This window comes from Nyctibius grandis, chromosome 21 (assembly GCF_013368605.1).
Source record: "Nyctibius grandis isolate bNycGra1 chromosome 21, bNycGra1.pri, whole genome shotgun sequence".
Lineage (NCBI taxonomy): Eukaryota > Metazoa > Chordata > Aves > Nyctibiiformes > Nyctibiidae > Nyctibius > Nyctibius grandis.
The window spans coordinates 7,572,822-7,588,825 of record NC_090678.1 but is presented as its reverse complement, the minus strand read 5'-3'; the positions used below and the strand labels follow the sequence as shown (position 1 = coordinate 7,588,825).

The 16,004-nt window shown below is 40.8% G+C and overlaps 1 protein-coding gene across 9 annotated transcripts in view; it reads right to left on the bottom strand.

Moving 5' to 3' along the window:
* The window catches only part of PRRC2C (proline rich coiled-coil 2C), a 75,266-nt gene that overhangs the window by 21,912 nt on the left and 37,350 nt on the right, over window positions 1–16,004 (bottom strand). For 6 of the 9 annotated variants that reach the window (XM_068417024.1, XM_068417027.1, XM_068417026.1 and 3 more), the window contains exons 16-23: window positions 13,119–15,485; window positions 11,761–11,969; window positions 10,992–11,146; window positions 10,186–10,528; window positions 9,613–9,698; window positions 8,450–8,638; window positions 5,409–5,660; window positions 373–462 (exon numbers count right to left, since the gene is read on the bottom strand). In XM_068417024.1, coding sequence (XP_068273125.1) covers window positions 373–462; window positions 5,409–5,660; window positions 8,450–8,638; window positions 9,613–9,698; window positions 10,186–10,528; window positions 10,992–11,146; window positions 11,761–11,969; window positions 13,119–15,485 — 3,691 coding nt within the window. The remainder of the gene's footprint in view (window positions 1–372; window positions 463–5,408; window positions 5,661–8,449; window positions 8,639–9,612; window positions 9,699–10,185; window positions 10,529–10,991; window positions 11,147–11,760; window positions 11,970–13,118; window positions 15,486–16,004) is intronic. The other 3 variants (XM_068417029.1, XM_068417030.1, XM_068417031.1) reach the window with 1 other exon arrangement.

Below are 16,004 nucleotides of genomic sequence, written 5' to 3'. Positions count from 1 at the left end.
CTTTCTTCAAACTCACATAGAGCACTTTGCTACTGGTACCAGGTTCAAGTCCCAGCTGCTGCTGAGAGCATGCTCCCTCCTTATGTCTATCCTCACTTTTTTTAGAATTGTCCCTAGAAACATCATCTCCTCTTTCTGTGCTCTTCATCTCATTGTGGTTGTTCAAAAGACAAGAAAACACCTGAAGAATTCCAGCACAGATACTAATCAAACCAACTGTCCTTCAGAGCAAGATTACTGGACAATGTGCAGCTAGTTAACATGGAAGAAATCCTACTGACTTGTTTACTGAAGGCACTATTTTGTGCTTTAAAGAAGTCTGAAAATATTTTCTTGTCTTCAAAGTCAAGACGATCACTGCAATAGACTTACGTTCGTCACCAAAGCCTCCTCCATTTTTGTACTGCTAGTAGCCACTGTGTTAGGATGAGAAGAAGGTGTAGTGTAGTCTGTTACAGACTCCTGTGAAGAAAAATAATTCCATTAAAATATCTCCCTTATCTAAATTAGATTTTAAGTTTCTTGGACAGATGTCAGCCTTTCTATAGGAGGAGTTCACCAAGCAACAGAAGATTAGAATTTCACACCAGTTTTTTCTTAGAAGACGTGACCAGCAATCCTTGCTCTGAATTGCTACTGAGGTCAGAAGAATTCTTGGGAGATTACAGTTTGCCTCATGACCTCACAACGTACACGTGAGACAAGTCAAAACACAGTCTGTAAAGCAAGAATATACAGTGATGTACTGCCTGGGCACTAGACATATTGAACTGTGGTGGCGTAACATCATTTGTCACCCAGGATGCTTTAGTCACCTGTGGACACTTTTAGCCTATTTAAAAAGTAATGTATTAGGTATTAGCTGAAAGCTTTCTGTAGCTTTAAATAAACACAGAAATTTCTTGGGTAAACCTATGACAAGTAAGATTAAAAAGATCACATAGGGATGAATGCAATTTGCAAAACAATTTTATTTCCTTTAAGTCCCATCTCTGAAAGTCACAAGACTCAGCTTCTCTGGATGGTGAAGTCTACCTCCTGATTTCTGCACTGGGCAGTGACTTCAAGGAAGAACAGGGCTGAAGTTTCCAGTCTACCCAGAGGCTTTCCTTGAAGCTTGTCACAGTTAAGTGGACCTTAATGTGCTCAATGAACAAGGTCCACCTTCATGGACCTAGCTGTAGCCAGTGACTACTGCAGTTCTGGGTATAAACTGCCTGATGAAAGTATCTCATTGATAACACTGCCAGCTCTCTAGAGAATGACCTACAATGAGCAGAAAAGGCACTGGTACTTCTGTGAAGCCAGATTGAACACTTTTTCTTTTTAGTTCTTGTCACTGGATATCTACTGAGCATATTCTGGACAGGCAAACAGGTGTTATCAGAACCTGACCCGCAGACTTTGTTAGACAAATGGTGTGACCCTGAATTAGCCAAAATCCACTCTCTAAGAAGCACTGCAAACTCCAAAGTTGTACGTGTCTGAAGCCCAGAAAAGGCTCTATCATTTTTACAGAATCAAACACCAAGAAGGAACTAAAGGACGAATTAGCAGCAGGCTGTTTATGAGTGCCTGGACTTGCCAACACATAACGGTTTTGAAGGCACAAACCACACAATGCTTGTTTAATTGCATCCAACCAGTATGGCGATAAACTATTCAGAAAGTATACACTCAATTTACTCTTCAAGCCTAAAGCACAGTCTCCTAAAAGAGCAATTAAAGCATCAAGATACTAACTGGCAAATAACAAAGAATCATGCTTAAAAGGATGAGCTCATTTTGGTGAAAGGCTAGGACAACAAGCTAAACCATAATGGGGTGAGAGGACACAATGTGCACATTGACTTATTTTTGTATTTATGAAGGAAACAGAGAGAACTATTTTCTCCATTGAGTTATTTCCTTTACTTGTTAAACTGGTGAAATATGAGATATACGATGTTTCCCACAACCCGAACTACCAAACTGCAAGTTGCACATTTGTATTTGATTCCAATAGACAACGTTAATTTGAGTAGAACAAGGCAAGCACACGAGGCTGCTTTAATCACAAGGTCCTTTCAATGAAGTAATTAACTGGCCTCTTGGTTTTTTAAGATGCTTTACTGCATAAGAAAGAGGAAGTTTTTAATAAAACATCATTAAAATTCCCGCAAGGTTTGGATGCAAATTTTACAGGGTCTCAGCTCTAAAATTCCTTACAAAAGAAATTAGATCAAGACTACGGCTAGCTTTCTCACTTTGGAATCTCACAGCACAAATAGGCTTTTTCACTAGAATTAAAAACAACCCAACTCTGGTGCCCTTAGAAGTATATGTGCAATGCTGAACCATCCTACAGAGATGAGTTACACACTGAACATGCAGATAAAACACTGCTTTAGCCATAAGAACACCACTCCATAAACTGCAGGTTAACCACCATCCTTCATTTACTGGTACATTAAGTCTAGGAATCTCTGTTAGATATGGCTTATCACCATAAACTTTTGTAATACAATTAAAGTGATTCTCCTGTACAACTGTTTTACTGAAGAAACTAGTTACTTCATAATAAACTAGTAACAGTAATAATAGCAAGAGCAAAAAGCTGTACATGCTTTTTTTGAGTTACCTAAGTGTTCATTATACCTGAAGAAAAAGAACAGGCAAACTTTTTATAACTGCCTACTTTGCCCAAAAAGAAGATACCACAAACCCTGAAGTGATTTTATGAGCAAAAAGAGAAGGCAGACCTCAGAGTTGACCTTGCTATAAAGGATCAGGGTACTACATGGGATTAATCAGTTATTTGATTTGTTCCTGATTTACGTAAACCACCCAAACCAGAGAGCTTGTCAGATACTCAAAATTTATTCTCAAGTACAGCCTGTGTCCTTTTAGACATCATCTCTGTAAGACACAGCTGTTATCAACTACCTGTGCAAACATTCTGTTGCCATCTCCACAACCAGGTATTGATCGTTCCTGTGTTTTGAAAGCTTCAAAACTTTAGAGATGGTCGGGTGGGGAAAGGCACGGGGTAAGGTGTTTAACCCACTTCAGACACTTACACATCAGATTGCCTTTACTCCAAAAATAGTGCAAAACTCAAGAGGAACAGCTGCAATTGCTTCAGAGCATCATGCTTATGTTCTGAACTTAAACATCTCACCAGTATGATTCGATTTATATTTACACAGTTTCTAAGGTAAAACAGTCTTGTATGATTAAATGCACATGCTCTTATGACTAAGATGTCATCACTTCTTCCCTCATTAATAAGCAATGGAAGGAGTACAAAGACAAGAGAAAGCAGGTGCAATACAAATCAGTACAGGAACTCCAAGGCCGGAGCAGTATTTGAACCCATTTTAAAAGCCACTTGAAAAAGTAGCAATACTGGTTTATTCCTGCAAAATCTAGATGAAGCTTATCTTATCCAGTAACTCTGCAGGTTGTTGCTTCAACTTCCATAGAATTAAACGTAAAATATGACCACTCCTTTCACAGAAAAAACTTACTGATGCCCTGGGAACTACTCATGATGAATTCAAAAGCAAACCTGGAACAGCTGAGACAGGAATATTTAGGTCTATTATTAAATGCTTCTATTAGGAACCCCTTAATGAGGAAATTATTGGGAATTTTCATATCCAGCACAAACTGGAAAGTTTCCTTTCACTCTGGTCTTCCCTCCAGAAGACAGAAGCTTGGTGCTTTAATACTGTGGTCATTCAAGAACCTTGGCAATCCACGTTTAACTAAGGCCAGCAAGGCACAAATTCCAGACTTCCCTTTTGAGGATCTCATACTTTAAAAATACAATTGTAGAGAGGAAATTATGCCAATTTTAGTAGAGCTACTCTACATCAAGTTAGCCTGGAGTAATCAACAAAGATGTTTCCTATTCGGTATAGCTTAGAAGAAGCATCTCCTCCTCTCTTCTTGAGCTCTGGTTACAGGAGCTTGAAAGACAGTAAGAAAGACATGACACATACAAACAGCCTTCTCACCAAATACTTGAGCAAGCTGGTGTTTATGGCTCTACACTTCTGATTCTGCGTACAAGAAGGACGCTTTATCCATTTCAACATAAACCATTCACGTCGACTTACAAGATGGAAACCGCCAGGAAGGATTAGAAATCCCAGCACTGAATTTTCTTATGTATTTGCCATTCTATTCAAAAATAAAGTTTTCAGCTACTATGTCAGACAGAAATATCCTCCTTAACGCTTGCTCTGTAACTACACTTCATTGAGACAGCATCTTCTGCTTGCATGACACCTTGGCAAAAAACTGCCAACATTGTCTTTTTTTTTTCCCAACTGCAGGTGACAAAGAAATTGTGAGTGATTTGCATTTCAGATTCTTCAGCTATTACTGTAAATTTTGCAAAGGATCAGTTTTCCTAAATGCCATCAGAAAATTTCTGCTTAAGACTAGGAAAGGGAAGATTGAGACAGCATGCAACAAACTTGAGTCTAAACTCACAAAACTGCTTTACAAACATACAAGAAGTATTTTTCCTTTACCAAAGCAGGTGTAACTATTAACTAGTAGCTACTCAAACTGTATGGTTTCTTTACATTCGAGAGATGACAACCATAGTTCTTGCTCAAGACACAATGCTGCTGTAGCGAGGGCAGTTGCCACACAGGTCCTTAGGCAAAAAGGAGAGCACCTTTGTGGCTGTTTTTTCAGCCACTGCTATCAATGCACCACAGCTAAGAACTGAGCTGTAGGGAATGAATCCTGACAGCAAGTCACCATCTCACTGTGCAGCAGTTATACAGCAGTCACAGGAGTCCCCCGCAGACAACTATGATGACTCCTCAACATCCCAAAGGAGTTCTGCAAGGGATACCCTGACAATATCCAAGCCAACAGGAACTGACATACAGACCCTTTAGGTAAACTGAACCAGCCTTATCCAATGCTTTAGCATATTCCTAGTTTAGAGAGTTACTTTTTCACAGAACAGCACTTAATTCACAGCTTCAGGTCATCTGTGCACTCAACAAACAGTTGCACACACTACTTCACTCCAGTTCTCTGCTGAAAGTCAAGCACTCATCTTGCATATATCACATATATCTGAGTTTACAGAATCTGCCTATACCAGGCTCCAGTGCCACTCTCCACAGCAAGGCTCAGGACAGAGTTTTCACATTCATAAGGCAGCAAAGAAGGTTAAAACCTTCCAAGCTGATCTCTGTACAGGCGTATGACAAACAGCACGTCTCTGTATCATTTCCGGAGCGCTGTTTAATTCAAGCAGTACCAATATGTTTTGTATCTGCTATCCAGTGGGCTCTGCTGTCCAGGTAACTACCACCAGCAGGCAACCAAGCGTCAAATACATCATTGTAGTCATATTTTACATATACTGCTCAGTAATTCGTCAATATTTTTCTTACCTTAGTGTTTGTTCCAAACTCTGGAGCAGACACAGATATCATTGTTCCTATTTCCGTGCTCAGTTCACTCGCTGCTTTGGTTTCCTTTGTAGTGACAGGTTCTGGACTTCTGACAGAGGTGGGAGATGGCTTCTCCTGTCCCTCGGGCTCTCCCTGTTGGGCATCCTTCACCTTCCTGTTCTTTAAAGAACGCTCTTTCCCAATAGGACCAGGTTTATACTCTTTGTTTTCTACCGGACTCAAGTCTGGAAGCTAAGTTAGTGTTAACTTGTCAGTAATGTCTTCCCCACCATGTCCTGTCCCACAAGAATATTCTAAACATGCTTAAAATAATTTTGTTTAAATCTAACAAAGCTTTCCTGAAGGATAAGCATTTTCCAACACATAAATCACTGCAGACTAAGTTAGTGATACGTACATGAAATGCATTCATTTTGAACACTAGGAATCTAAACCATTGTTTTCAATCAATACACATTTTATGTGAAGTGGTAGAGTTCAATTAAAATAAGATCTGGTTAAAACCTACAGAAGAAATCCACCTTGACTCTCCTTACAAGAAAAGCACAAAAAAGTATAGAAGCCACAAGACTTCGTATGCATACAGGTTGTTTTAATTTTCGGAGAATCAGGATTTTACAGGGCCCCAGGCAACTAGAACAGAAGACTCTACCTCCATTTGAAGACATATTGATGTATGGATGTTGGCAGCATTTTTCCCTAGGAATTGAGCAGTAAGGGCATATCCAGAAAAAATAAAAACACCTACATGCAAGTGTTGCCTTATACTGCAGACACCATGGCTGGAACAACTGCTGCGATTCAGTAGTTCCTTTTTGTGCAGCTGAATTAAAGCAGAATGAAGGGCCTCAGGGAATCTGAACGCTCTGCTGTTTAAATAGCCATATCCTTTCTGGCTGAGACTACTCAGTCATTTCACTACAGAGCAGCACAAAAATTCCTTAAAGGCAGTCAGCCCTTAAAATCCTATTCCTTAAGCTTTGATAGTGGAAAGACAGAAGCTGCTGGTACTGTCTCTATAAATACAAACCAGCTGTTTTAGGAGCAGATGAAGACTTTTTACAATACAATGCCTTTGGGCTTTGGGGAGGGTGGAGTTTCCCAAAGGTATTTGGTACCCTCCAGAGGCCAGCAGAGACTAGCTTTCAGAGAGAAGGAAGAAAACAGCAGAAGCAGATGCCTGAGCTCTGCAATGCAGCAATCAGGAACATGAGACCCACTTCACCCCAAATATTTTTGCTCTAACAGTTTACAGAGGCAGAAATTCCTTCAGACACTTTAAGGTCACACCTGGAAAGGTAAATTGTTTTGTTTCAAGTATGGTCCTCTTGCACTGCCCATACTAGTTCAACAATACTAACCTCCAACCCTGAACATAAGTTTGTATTTAGGCTTCATAGCAAACAGTATCAGCATGGGGGCGGCGGGTGTGTAGGAACTGTTTGTTGGGGGTTTTTTTTGTCATCAAGACAGTTAAAGGATTACAGGCCTCTCATTCAGATGAGCACACAAAAATGTTAATCTCCAATGAATTTACCATGTAGCCTTGCATTTGTTTTTCAACAAAATCTACACAAATCTTGACAGCTATGACCAAGCAGAAAAAAAGAAACTTTCTATACAGTGGAAAGCAGATTCTCTCTCTCTATTTATTTAACTTTGGAGTTCAGTATCTTTAAATGATTTCTTTGGGGCAGTTTTAGACATGCTGCTAGTATATCTGAGATATGGGGTTTGAATGTACTGGGTTACTACAATTCACCAGTAGTATTAACTACTGCATATTTCTCCGCTGTATGGGTTTTATATTTTGCGATAGAAACAATGAACTGCAGCATACCCACTGAATGCCCCATGTAGCAGAAGTTAAATTCATTCTACGTGCAACTGCACTTTTGGATTTCAGCTTTTTTTTAAAAAAAAAACAAAAAAACCCCAAAAAACCAAACACAACCAACACAAACACCCAGTCTTCTAGAAAGACAAAAGGGCTTTAATTACATCAGGACCACTGCCAAATCTCAGACATCAAGAGGGACTGAAACAGCTGGTTCTGTAAGTCTCCAGCCAAGTTTATCTGCTATCACCATCTCTTTCTGGGAGTAAGAAGCTGGTGCTGAGTGCTAGCAATGCACAGATAAGTATGCATTGGAAGCAGAAATAACAGCAAAGTACGTTTCATTAATATGAAAGATCACTAAGTGTAATCTAAATGACAGGAGAAGAAAGTATTACTCCTTATGAGTAGTAACACTCGAAATACAAGATGATGATCGAATGGAGCCCCTAAATCTCTAGAAGGCAAATGATACACTTTTTTTAAATTGAAATAAATTTGATTATCTATACAGTCTTCCTAGATTAGCTGAAAAAAACCCTAATGATCCAGACATCTGTGCATTTGAATTTGACACTTCAAATCAGTGGCTCTAACATTCTTCCCTTTCCTCAAAACACTTATTTTCCTGCAACTTGATGTATTACTCATCTTGGTAATCTGGCTACAAAACTAACCAGGACACCATGCATCATTTAGAGGGAGGCAACGCAGTCATGGCGGCAGGAAGAACTCCTGAAACTGGAGATAGAGCCTAGGCAGAAACAATGCCTGCTTCAAAACAGCTCTCAAAGCCTGAGCGAAGTAAACTCAAGAGAAAACAACAAACCTCAAACTAGAAAACAAAACCAAAACACTCTACCACATCCATAGGCTGCCAGCAAAGCTATCGCAAATCCATAATCCCACCCCTGCTCTAGCCACATCCCTTGCTCCAAACACAGAACCAATGGACAAACTGCTATGCTAGGATGCTGTTTACTTACACTTGCTTCTTGAACTGAATTCCTCATCTTCTCTCCAAGAACCAACTTGTTGATTGTTTTAGGAAATATAAAAGGGGAATGCAATTTTTATAGCTCTAGCCCTAACTGAATGAGTATTCTATTTCGTTATTTGTAATCTCTTTTTTGCTGAACTTCTTTTGAGTTTAAAAGTTTGTACTGAAGATATGACCATTTACCTTTTGTGCTTTGATGGGTCCAGCTCGAGGCTGTTTCTGTCTTTGCTCTTTCGGTTCCGGTAGCTTGTCAGTGGACTTCTCGGAAAGTACAGGGCCAACTTCATTGTCACTGCCGCTGGAAGCTGGGGCTCCAAACTGAATAGTTTCTATACCAAGATCGACTCCACCTTCTTGCCCAGGCTTCGTCCCCTAGTTAGAAGGTAAACATTTAATGCGTTTCAAAAGATTTCTAGATCAGTACAACGCCACTGGTTCAGAAAAGAGCACATAATATGCTCAGCTGAAAACCACTAAAAGGGTACGTCTGCCTTCTGCCAGCAAAAGCATTATTTGTGACTGCAACAATTTGCAAGAGTAAACAATATATCAATGTACACTTCCTCCTCCTCAAGTTCCTACTGTTTATACAAGGTTAAGAGTAAGCAAAAAAAAAAAAAGCAGTGAAGAAATATGCAAAGATGAAGATGATGGACTAGTAGAGAAGGGGGAAAGGGACAAGTGCAATATCAGAATGTCCAGATTCAGCTCCACAACATTCTCCTGAAAGTTCAAAAACTCATGTTCAATTCAAGAGGAACAATAAGAAATTTAAAAAGATTTCCAGATCTCCATATGCAGTTAAAATGGTCTCTTAAGAGAGTTATATCACATTCTCAGAGTTTAAAACAACGAAGTACAGACCAAAAAAGCCAAAAAAAACCCCCAAAACACAGGACTTTAACATAAAATTTAGGTCTATGCAAATTCCAAGAATAAGCAGAGCTAATACAGTTAGAAAGCATCTACTTGCTTTCTGATTTAAGGGACACAAAACCCATTTAGTTCCTTGAAGACATTCTGTCTGTCTACATTGCTGAACTGTACACAAGTATTCCCGTGCAAACTAGGCGATACTTTTACTTAAAAAACACAGTGAATAACAGCTATCAATAGAATCTGTGAACGGCTGAGTTTTTATTAGGAGAACAGTTTTTCCATGCTGTAATCATAAAAGCATTAGCCTGTACCCTGTGTTTCTGTACTATCTCCCAACTTCATGGAGTTCTACACAACTAGTTTAAGTATGTGCACGCCTGAATAAATGTATAATCTGTACCCAGTCCTAATGGGATATAATTTCTGTAAGCTTCACATACAGCTACTCTTCTTCCCTTCGTTCTTACCTCTGGAGATGTAGCTGAACCAAAAGATGTCAAAGGCTTGTTCCAAGCACTGACCGAAGGTGGCTGAGGTGGGCTAATGGGTCCCACTGACAATTAAGAAAAGAGAGTTTAAAAATCCCCCAGTGTTGCTAAATGCATTCAACTAAAGTTATCAATTGAGAATTAAGTTATAGATGTCTTGATCGCGTAAGCTTTGGTTAAGAAATTGTTAACCTATTCAGCAGTTAACAACATGCTATCTATTTAGCTGCTTTCAACTGGGACAATCATGATGCCTGGAGTCATTACTAAGCCTGACAAAACACAGATTCCTGTCAGGCATGACAGCTGCTCATTCATAGTGAATGAAGAACATGACAACAACATAAAATACTGAGTAATATCATACTGCAAAAATCTCTTTTCAGAAGTATTCATAGGTTACAACACTGCACTTGGGAATGCTGCCCTCTATTCCCTGTGCAAAATACATTTGCAGGTAGAAATGAGACATCAACAGAAAGAGCTGGTAACCAGCATTCTCTTAACTACAATTCTTGCCCCCCAGCCCCAAATCCAAAAGACACCACTTACATTTTTTGGAGATGTCATTTAGAACTGCTGTAGGAGGCACCTTGTTTTCCCATAATTCAGTTCCCAGACCATTGTGAGCCTGGGTGTTTTGCAGAACTTTGCCTGACACTGTGAATTCTGTGCTGGCTGTCCCTCCTGCAGCCTGGTTTTGTGGCTGAACAGAGGTCTGCGGCTGACCTGGAGCCTGTGTTGTACATGGAGGCTGTGCCTGAGCTTGTGCCTGAGCTTGTGCCTGCTGTGCAGCCGCGGCTGCTGCCTGTTGCTGCTGCTTTTTGGCAAATCTGGGTGGTAGCTTGGAATTCTGACCTCGGCCTTTTTCGCTTGATCCTTTTTTGGTCCAAACCTGTAAGCAGAAGCCAATTTTATTCTTACACATGACAGTCTGTATGGCACCAATTGTACATTGTGTAGCAGCCAAAAGCAAACTGATTAACCCTGTCTTACAGAAGTTTATTTTTTAGGGGTATTTAACCACAGGAACAATGATTTCTCACATCCATTTTCCTCTAGGAATCAACCGATATACAAGCAATAGTATAAATCTTTATCACAGTATGAAAAATGGTGTTTTCAGTTTGCCAGTTCCACCTGCCTGACAGTGCCCAGTCAGGAAGTACAGAATCCTAACATGACTAAATGAAAATTAATTTAATTTACTAATTCTGAACAACTTAATATTAATACAACTATCTAGTTATATTTATAAGGTGAAAAATATAACTTCTTTGGAAGGAAGATTGTGCACACATCACAACATTCCCAGTACTGCAAGGAGCTCTTTCCCACTATAAATCTTGGTCTTGTACCTGCACTGTTTGTTCTTCCTTCTTTCTGCGCTCTTCGTCTTGCAAGCGTTTTTGTTGCTTCTTAGACACCACTTCTGTGAAGCCATCATCATTCAAGTTAGATTGGGTGTCTTCAACTACTGTCACTTCAGGGTGATCATCAATGATCACAACACCTACAGAAAAAGGAAAGGTATAGATGCTGCTGTTTTAACAGCTTCAGATGCAGTGCACCGAGCCAAAATCTGCTCTAGAGTGGAAGCTATTTCCCCACAGACACAGATGGTGGCCCTGATTAAAGGTAAGCTTCTACTTGCCAAGTGCTTTGCTGTTGAGCTTGAAGACAAGGAGTTAATATTTAAGAACTGAAAAATTGGAGGTTCCTGTACCAGACCCTCCAGGAAACAAGAACTAAAACATAATAATGAATAATGAACAGCCTTCCCGGATATTAGCTGTAAGCTTATCAGTGATATCCACTGCCTTTGCTTATGAAGGCTAAGCAAATTATTAGTGTGTGGTGGAAAATGGTACGAATGACAAAGTTAAGATTAGGTGATAGAACAAAATTGTTCTTATCTATACATAAAAACACACAATGAGATTTACCACCTTTTAGAGGCACACATGTTAATTAGATATGTCAAAGGTAGCAATACTCAAGTACACAATCATTCTCATGTTTAAAAAAAATTACCTCTCCTCTTTTGTAAGTTTTCAAACATCTAGCTCTATATGCAGCAAAGCGAGCAGGATTACAAATTCTTGTTAGCATATTATCAATACATACTTGCATAATTATTAAGATCAAATTGAGACAAGGCATCCACTTTTTCCTTAGGCTTCTTTGGACCAGCCTTAGGTTCTTCTCTCTTTTTGCCACTTGCATCCTTGGTGCTCTTTTGTCCAGCAGCAGTAACACCTCCATCTTCTTGAGGTACAGAGTTGCTGTTGGTGGGATCAACACCAGGCACAGTTACTGTCTGCTCTTCGAATGGCCTACATTAGAAAAAAAATGAGAAAATTATAATGACCCACCACAGAGAACACTAAGGAAGGAGCTAACAATTTAATGCAGATCCCATTATAGGGCTGTAAGTGTCTACTGTGCAACTTCTTAGTAGGCTCCAGACTTTTACTTTCAGCTCCTCAACGAGAAGCTTAACAGCAAAAGCTGTTTTGGGGACGTATCAAATGCCTGGCTGCTAAAAGGAACCACAGAAAAAGCAGCATAATTTTAAAGTCACCTCTGGCTTGTTCTATGTAGTTAGATGTACCAGAACTCAACAAGTACACAGTTCAGTATACTCCAACTGCAGTAAAGCCTTCCATGGAAAAAAACAAACCAAAGCAAGCTTACAGTATGCAAATACAAACAAGGTACAATATACTTGCCAAAAGACATCTGAAGCCATAACAGTCAGATTTGCAGCATTCTGACTTTGCTGTGGAACCTGGAATACCCAATTTTTGCTTCAACATCACCTTTAAGTGACTAGCCAAAGTAATTCTTAGTTTTAACTTGGAGGTTAAAGCATTGATCACAAGTTGTTAAGCCCAGGCAAAACCTGAACTTAGAATACAGCAAACTACAAGCACAAGAGTCCTAGAGTACAGGGTAGGCATTCAATGAAGAAATGTCCTGCCTCCCACTTACCAGACTTCCATGCACTGTGGCTACGAGACAGTGGGCAAACAGTAACATTAAATAATTATCAAGTTTAAATCTAATTTAGCATATAGACAATCAAAGTTTAGTCTCAACATTTCTCAACATGCCTGTCTATGTTAGATGATTGATCTAAAATGCAATGCAGCAATTTACGTATTAACTGCAAACCTGCTCACATTAACATTTCAGCTTGCATTCAAATCTTGAGAAACATAGTTTGACTCAGAAAGAGCACTGCAATTTTTTTTAATTAGGCAATTTTAACACTATGCATACAAGAATACGCTGCTCTTAGCTCCACATTCCAAGTGTCTGTATACAAACAGAAAAAATAGAAAGTACACAGCCACAGGTGCATGTGTTTGTCTTACTCTCTTTTCTACCACTCTATAAATCTAAAATAACTCATGATTTTGAACCACAAGAGAACAGAAGACCATAACTATGTGTGCTTCCTAACAGAACCTGGTACTCACCCTCTTTTTCCACTTCTGGGTGGAGGACCACTCCGCCTTTCACTCCTAGGCCCTGAGAAGTTCCTCCCTGGTTTAGCCGGCCCATTGTTGCCACGTCGGTTTTGACGGTCTATTCCAGGCCGCTGACTAGAGAAACTTCTCTTGGCTATTTCCCTTTTTGGAGCTCCAGCGTTTTCTCCTGCCTTCACAGCCACCTGTGCTGCTACATCTGCTGTTTTCTTCTCATCCCTCTCCCGCCTCTCATTGAAGTCGCTGCTTTCTGAGGCTGTTTCCCACTCTTCATTTGCCTGGTCTGAAGAGTTCTGGTTGGACAAGTCTGGTGTCTTACTTCCCGACACATCCAGAGCAGTGTTGGGGGGCTCATTACTAACTGCATTACTAACTGTGGCACTTGTTCCTGAGCTGGTTACCGCCTCATTTATCTTTGATGCAGCCTCTCTTTCTTTCAGGCGCCTAAAGCGTGGTGGCTTATCTTGCCTTGGAGGCCGAGCAGGCCTTTGTCTTCGTGGCCTCTCTCTATTTGGATCAAACTTTCTCTCAAATTTTGGAGGTCTTTTATCAACTGGTATAGGACCATAATGTTCATTTCTTCTTGGAGGCTCCCCATCTTCTGGTTTAATGATCTCTGCTTGCCTAGGGTTCCACTGATTGTCTCTGTAGGCTGGTCTCCTTATCGTGGAAGGGCGCGGAGGACGCCCACCAGGATCCCTGCCGCCACGTCTATACATTCCCCCTCTGCCTCGTCTAGAAGGCTCTCCTTTAGGAAGAAATCCTGGTTTGGGTTTGTTCTCATCATCTCTTATGTATGTTTTTTCTAGGGATCTGTTGTCTACTCTGATATTGTTTTCAGGTTTGAACAACAGGGGCTTTGGAGGCTTCTTGCCATCAGCTCTCTCTTCTCTTTTTGGGTGCTTGCCTTTGATTAGACTGTCTTTGTCTGAAAGCAGTGTGTCACTTGCACTCTCATGAACTTCACTGTCAGAATCTGTCTCTGAACCACGCTGTCGCCGCCGTTTTGGGATTACTTCAAAGTCAGAACTCTCACTACGAGTTTCACTCTCTTCTCTTTGCCTAACAGGCCCTGAAGGCACATGGTCTGATCTAGGCTTAGGATCTCTGTAGTGTGGGTACTCTCTATTATGGCCTCTACTGCCCCGACCACGTCCTCCATAAGAACCCCTGTAGCTACGGCCTCTAGAATAATACTCCCCACGACCTCTGCCTCTGTATCCCTGATCTGGGAACCAGTCTCTATCCCTAGCCTCTTTCCAGTATGTCCTGGGTGGTAAGCCAGGCTCTCTTTTTACTGGTCTGGTTTCTAAGCGTGGTTTCTCTATAACCTCCTTGCTAACTACCTTCTCAGTCTGCTTTTCTTCCTTCACTGCAGTAGCTGGCTGCTGAACATGTGGCTGCTGCTGTGCTGCTGGTTGAGCAGGCGGCTGCTGCTGTACTGCTGGGGGAAGCTGTGGAATAGCAGGCTGGGCAGCTGGGAGCTGCTGCTGGACTGGAGGTGTGGGTGGCTGAACTGGAGCTTTAGCTGCAGTCTCAGTTTGACTGCTCTCCTGGCTTGCTGGTGTTGGAGCACCATCCTGGGTAATCTTCTTAGCCAGAGGAGCGCTGCTGGAGGCAGATGTCTCTGGCTCAGCCTGAGGCAGTGGCACTTGAGGTGCTTCCTTTTTGTCACTTTTTTCAGACTTGCTAGGTTTTTCACTAGCTGCCTTTTCTCCTTCTTTCTCCTTCCTCTGCTCACGCTCTTCTCTCTGTTCACGCTCTTCCTTCATATCTCTAAGCACAGGTTTTTTAATAGGACCCGATCTTCTTACTGGTCTATCACCGCCTTCGTCTCTCCTGCCATAACCTGGCCTAGGACCCCATCTTGTTTCAGACTTAGGTTTGTAAGTTTTTTCAGGTTTTGGTCCTTCTGATGTTCTATTATTGATCAAAATTTCTTTTTTTGGCTTAATCTCAAGTCTCTCAGTTGTCTCCTTTGTCTCAACAGGCCTGTGATTTAATTTAGGGATATTTGTTACTGTCTCATTCCTCTGGTCTTCTGGTTTTAGAGAGTGACTTGAACCATGGGAAATGCTTCTCTTTAGTGAAGAGTGACTTTCCCCCATAGACACCAATTCTTCTGGAGAGCTACGTGTAACTTTCTCATTCACTCCTTCAAAATTAACTGCCATGTTAGGTGTGTCAGTTTGGAGAGGCTGTACATCTTCCAAAGGCCTGCTTGGGAACTTTTGTACCTCCACGTCTCCCGATTCTCTGAAAAAGTCTGTCTTTGGATGAGAGTCCAACTGGTTGTGTTCTACAGGATAAGCAGTGGCAGGGACAGCAACTCGTTCTTGCTCCAAGTGTGCCTCAGACCTAAGCAGCAAGCAATTAAGAATGTTAGGGGGGGGGGAAATTTTACTCATAAATATTTACTTAAATAAAATAATTTTCTGTTTCTATGAAGGATTAATGTCAGCTGTAGGAAATAATAGGTATTAATTTTCATAGCAGCTGCTAGTTGTAGATGTCAATTTTATTCTATCCTGATTAAGAGTTCAGTGGCAAATGTACAATTAGCTACGGGAATCTATTATCCTTAATGGCTGTACAGGCAATTTTCAACGGAGCCCCCAAGTTAGCAGGCTAATATCACAAGTATTACCCAGACAGCAGTACAGCAACAAGAATTTTCGGGTACTTCTAAGATGTAGAGGAAGCCTTCCTGACCATTCATCATGCAGCAAAGGTCAAAAGTGACTGTTTTGCTTTATATCACTTGTACTTAGCACACCACTTTTGAAACTAATATACATCAGACAGTAGTTCTCTGATATGGAGGGGATGGAGAGCAGATGGAGAACAGGACAACACTGTAGAGGCGTTCTACAAAGC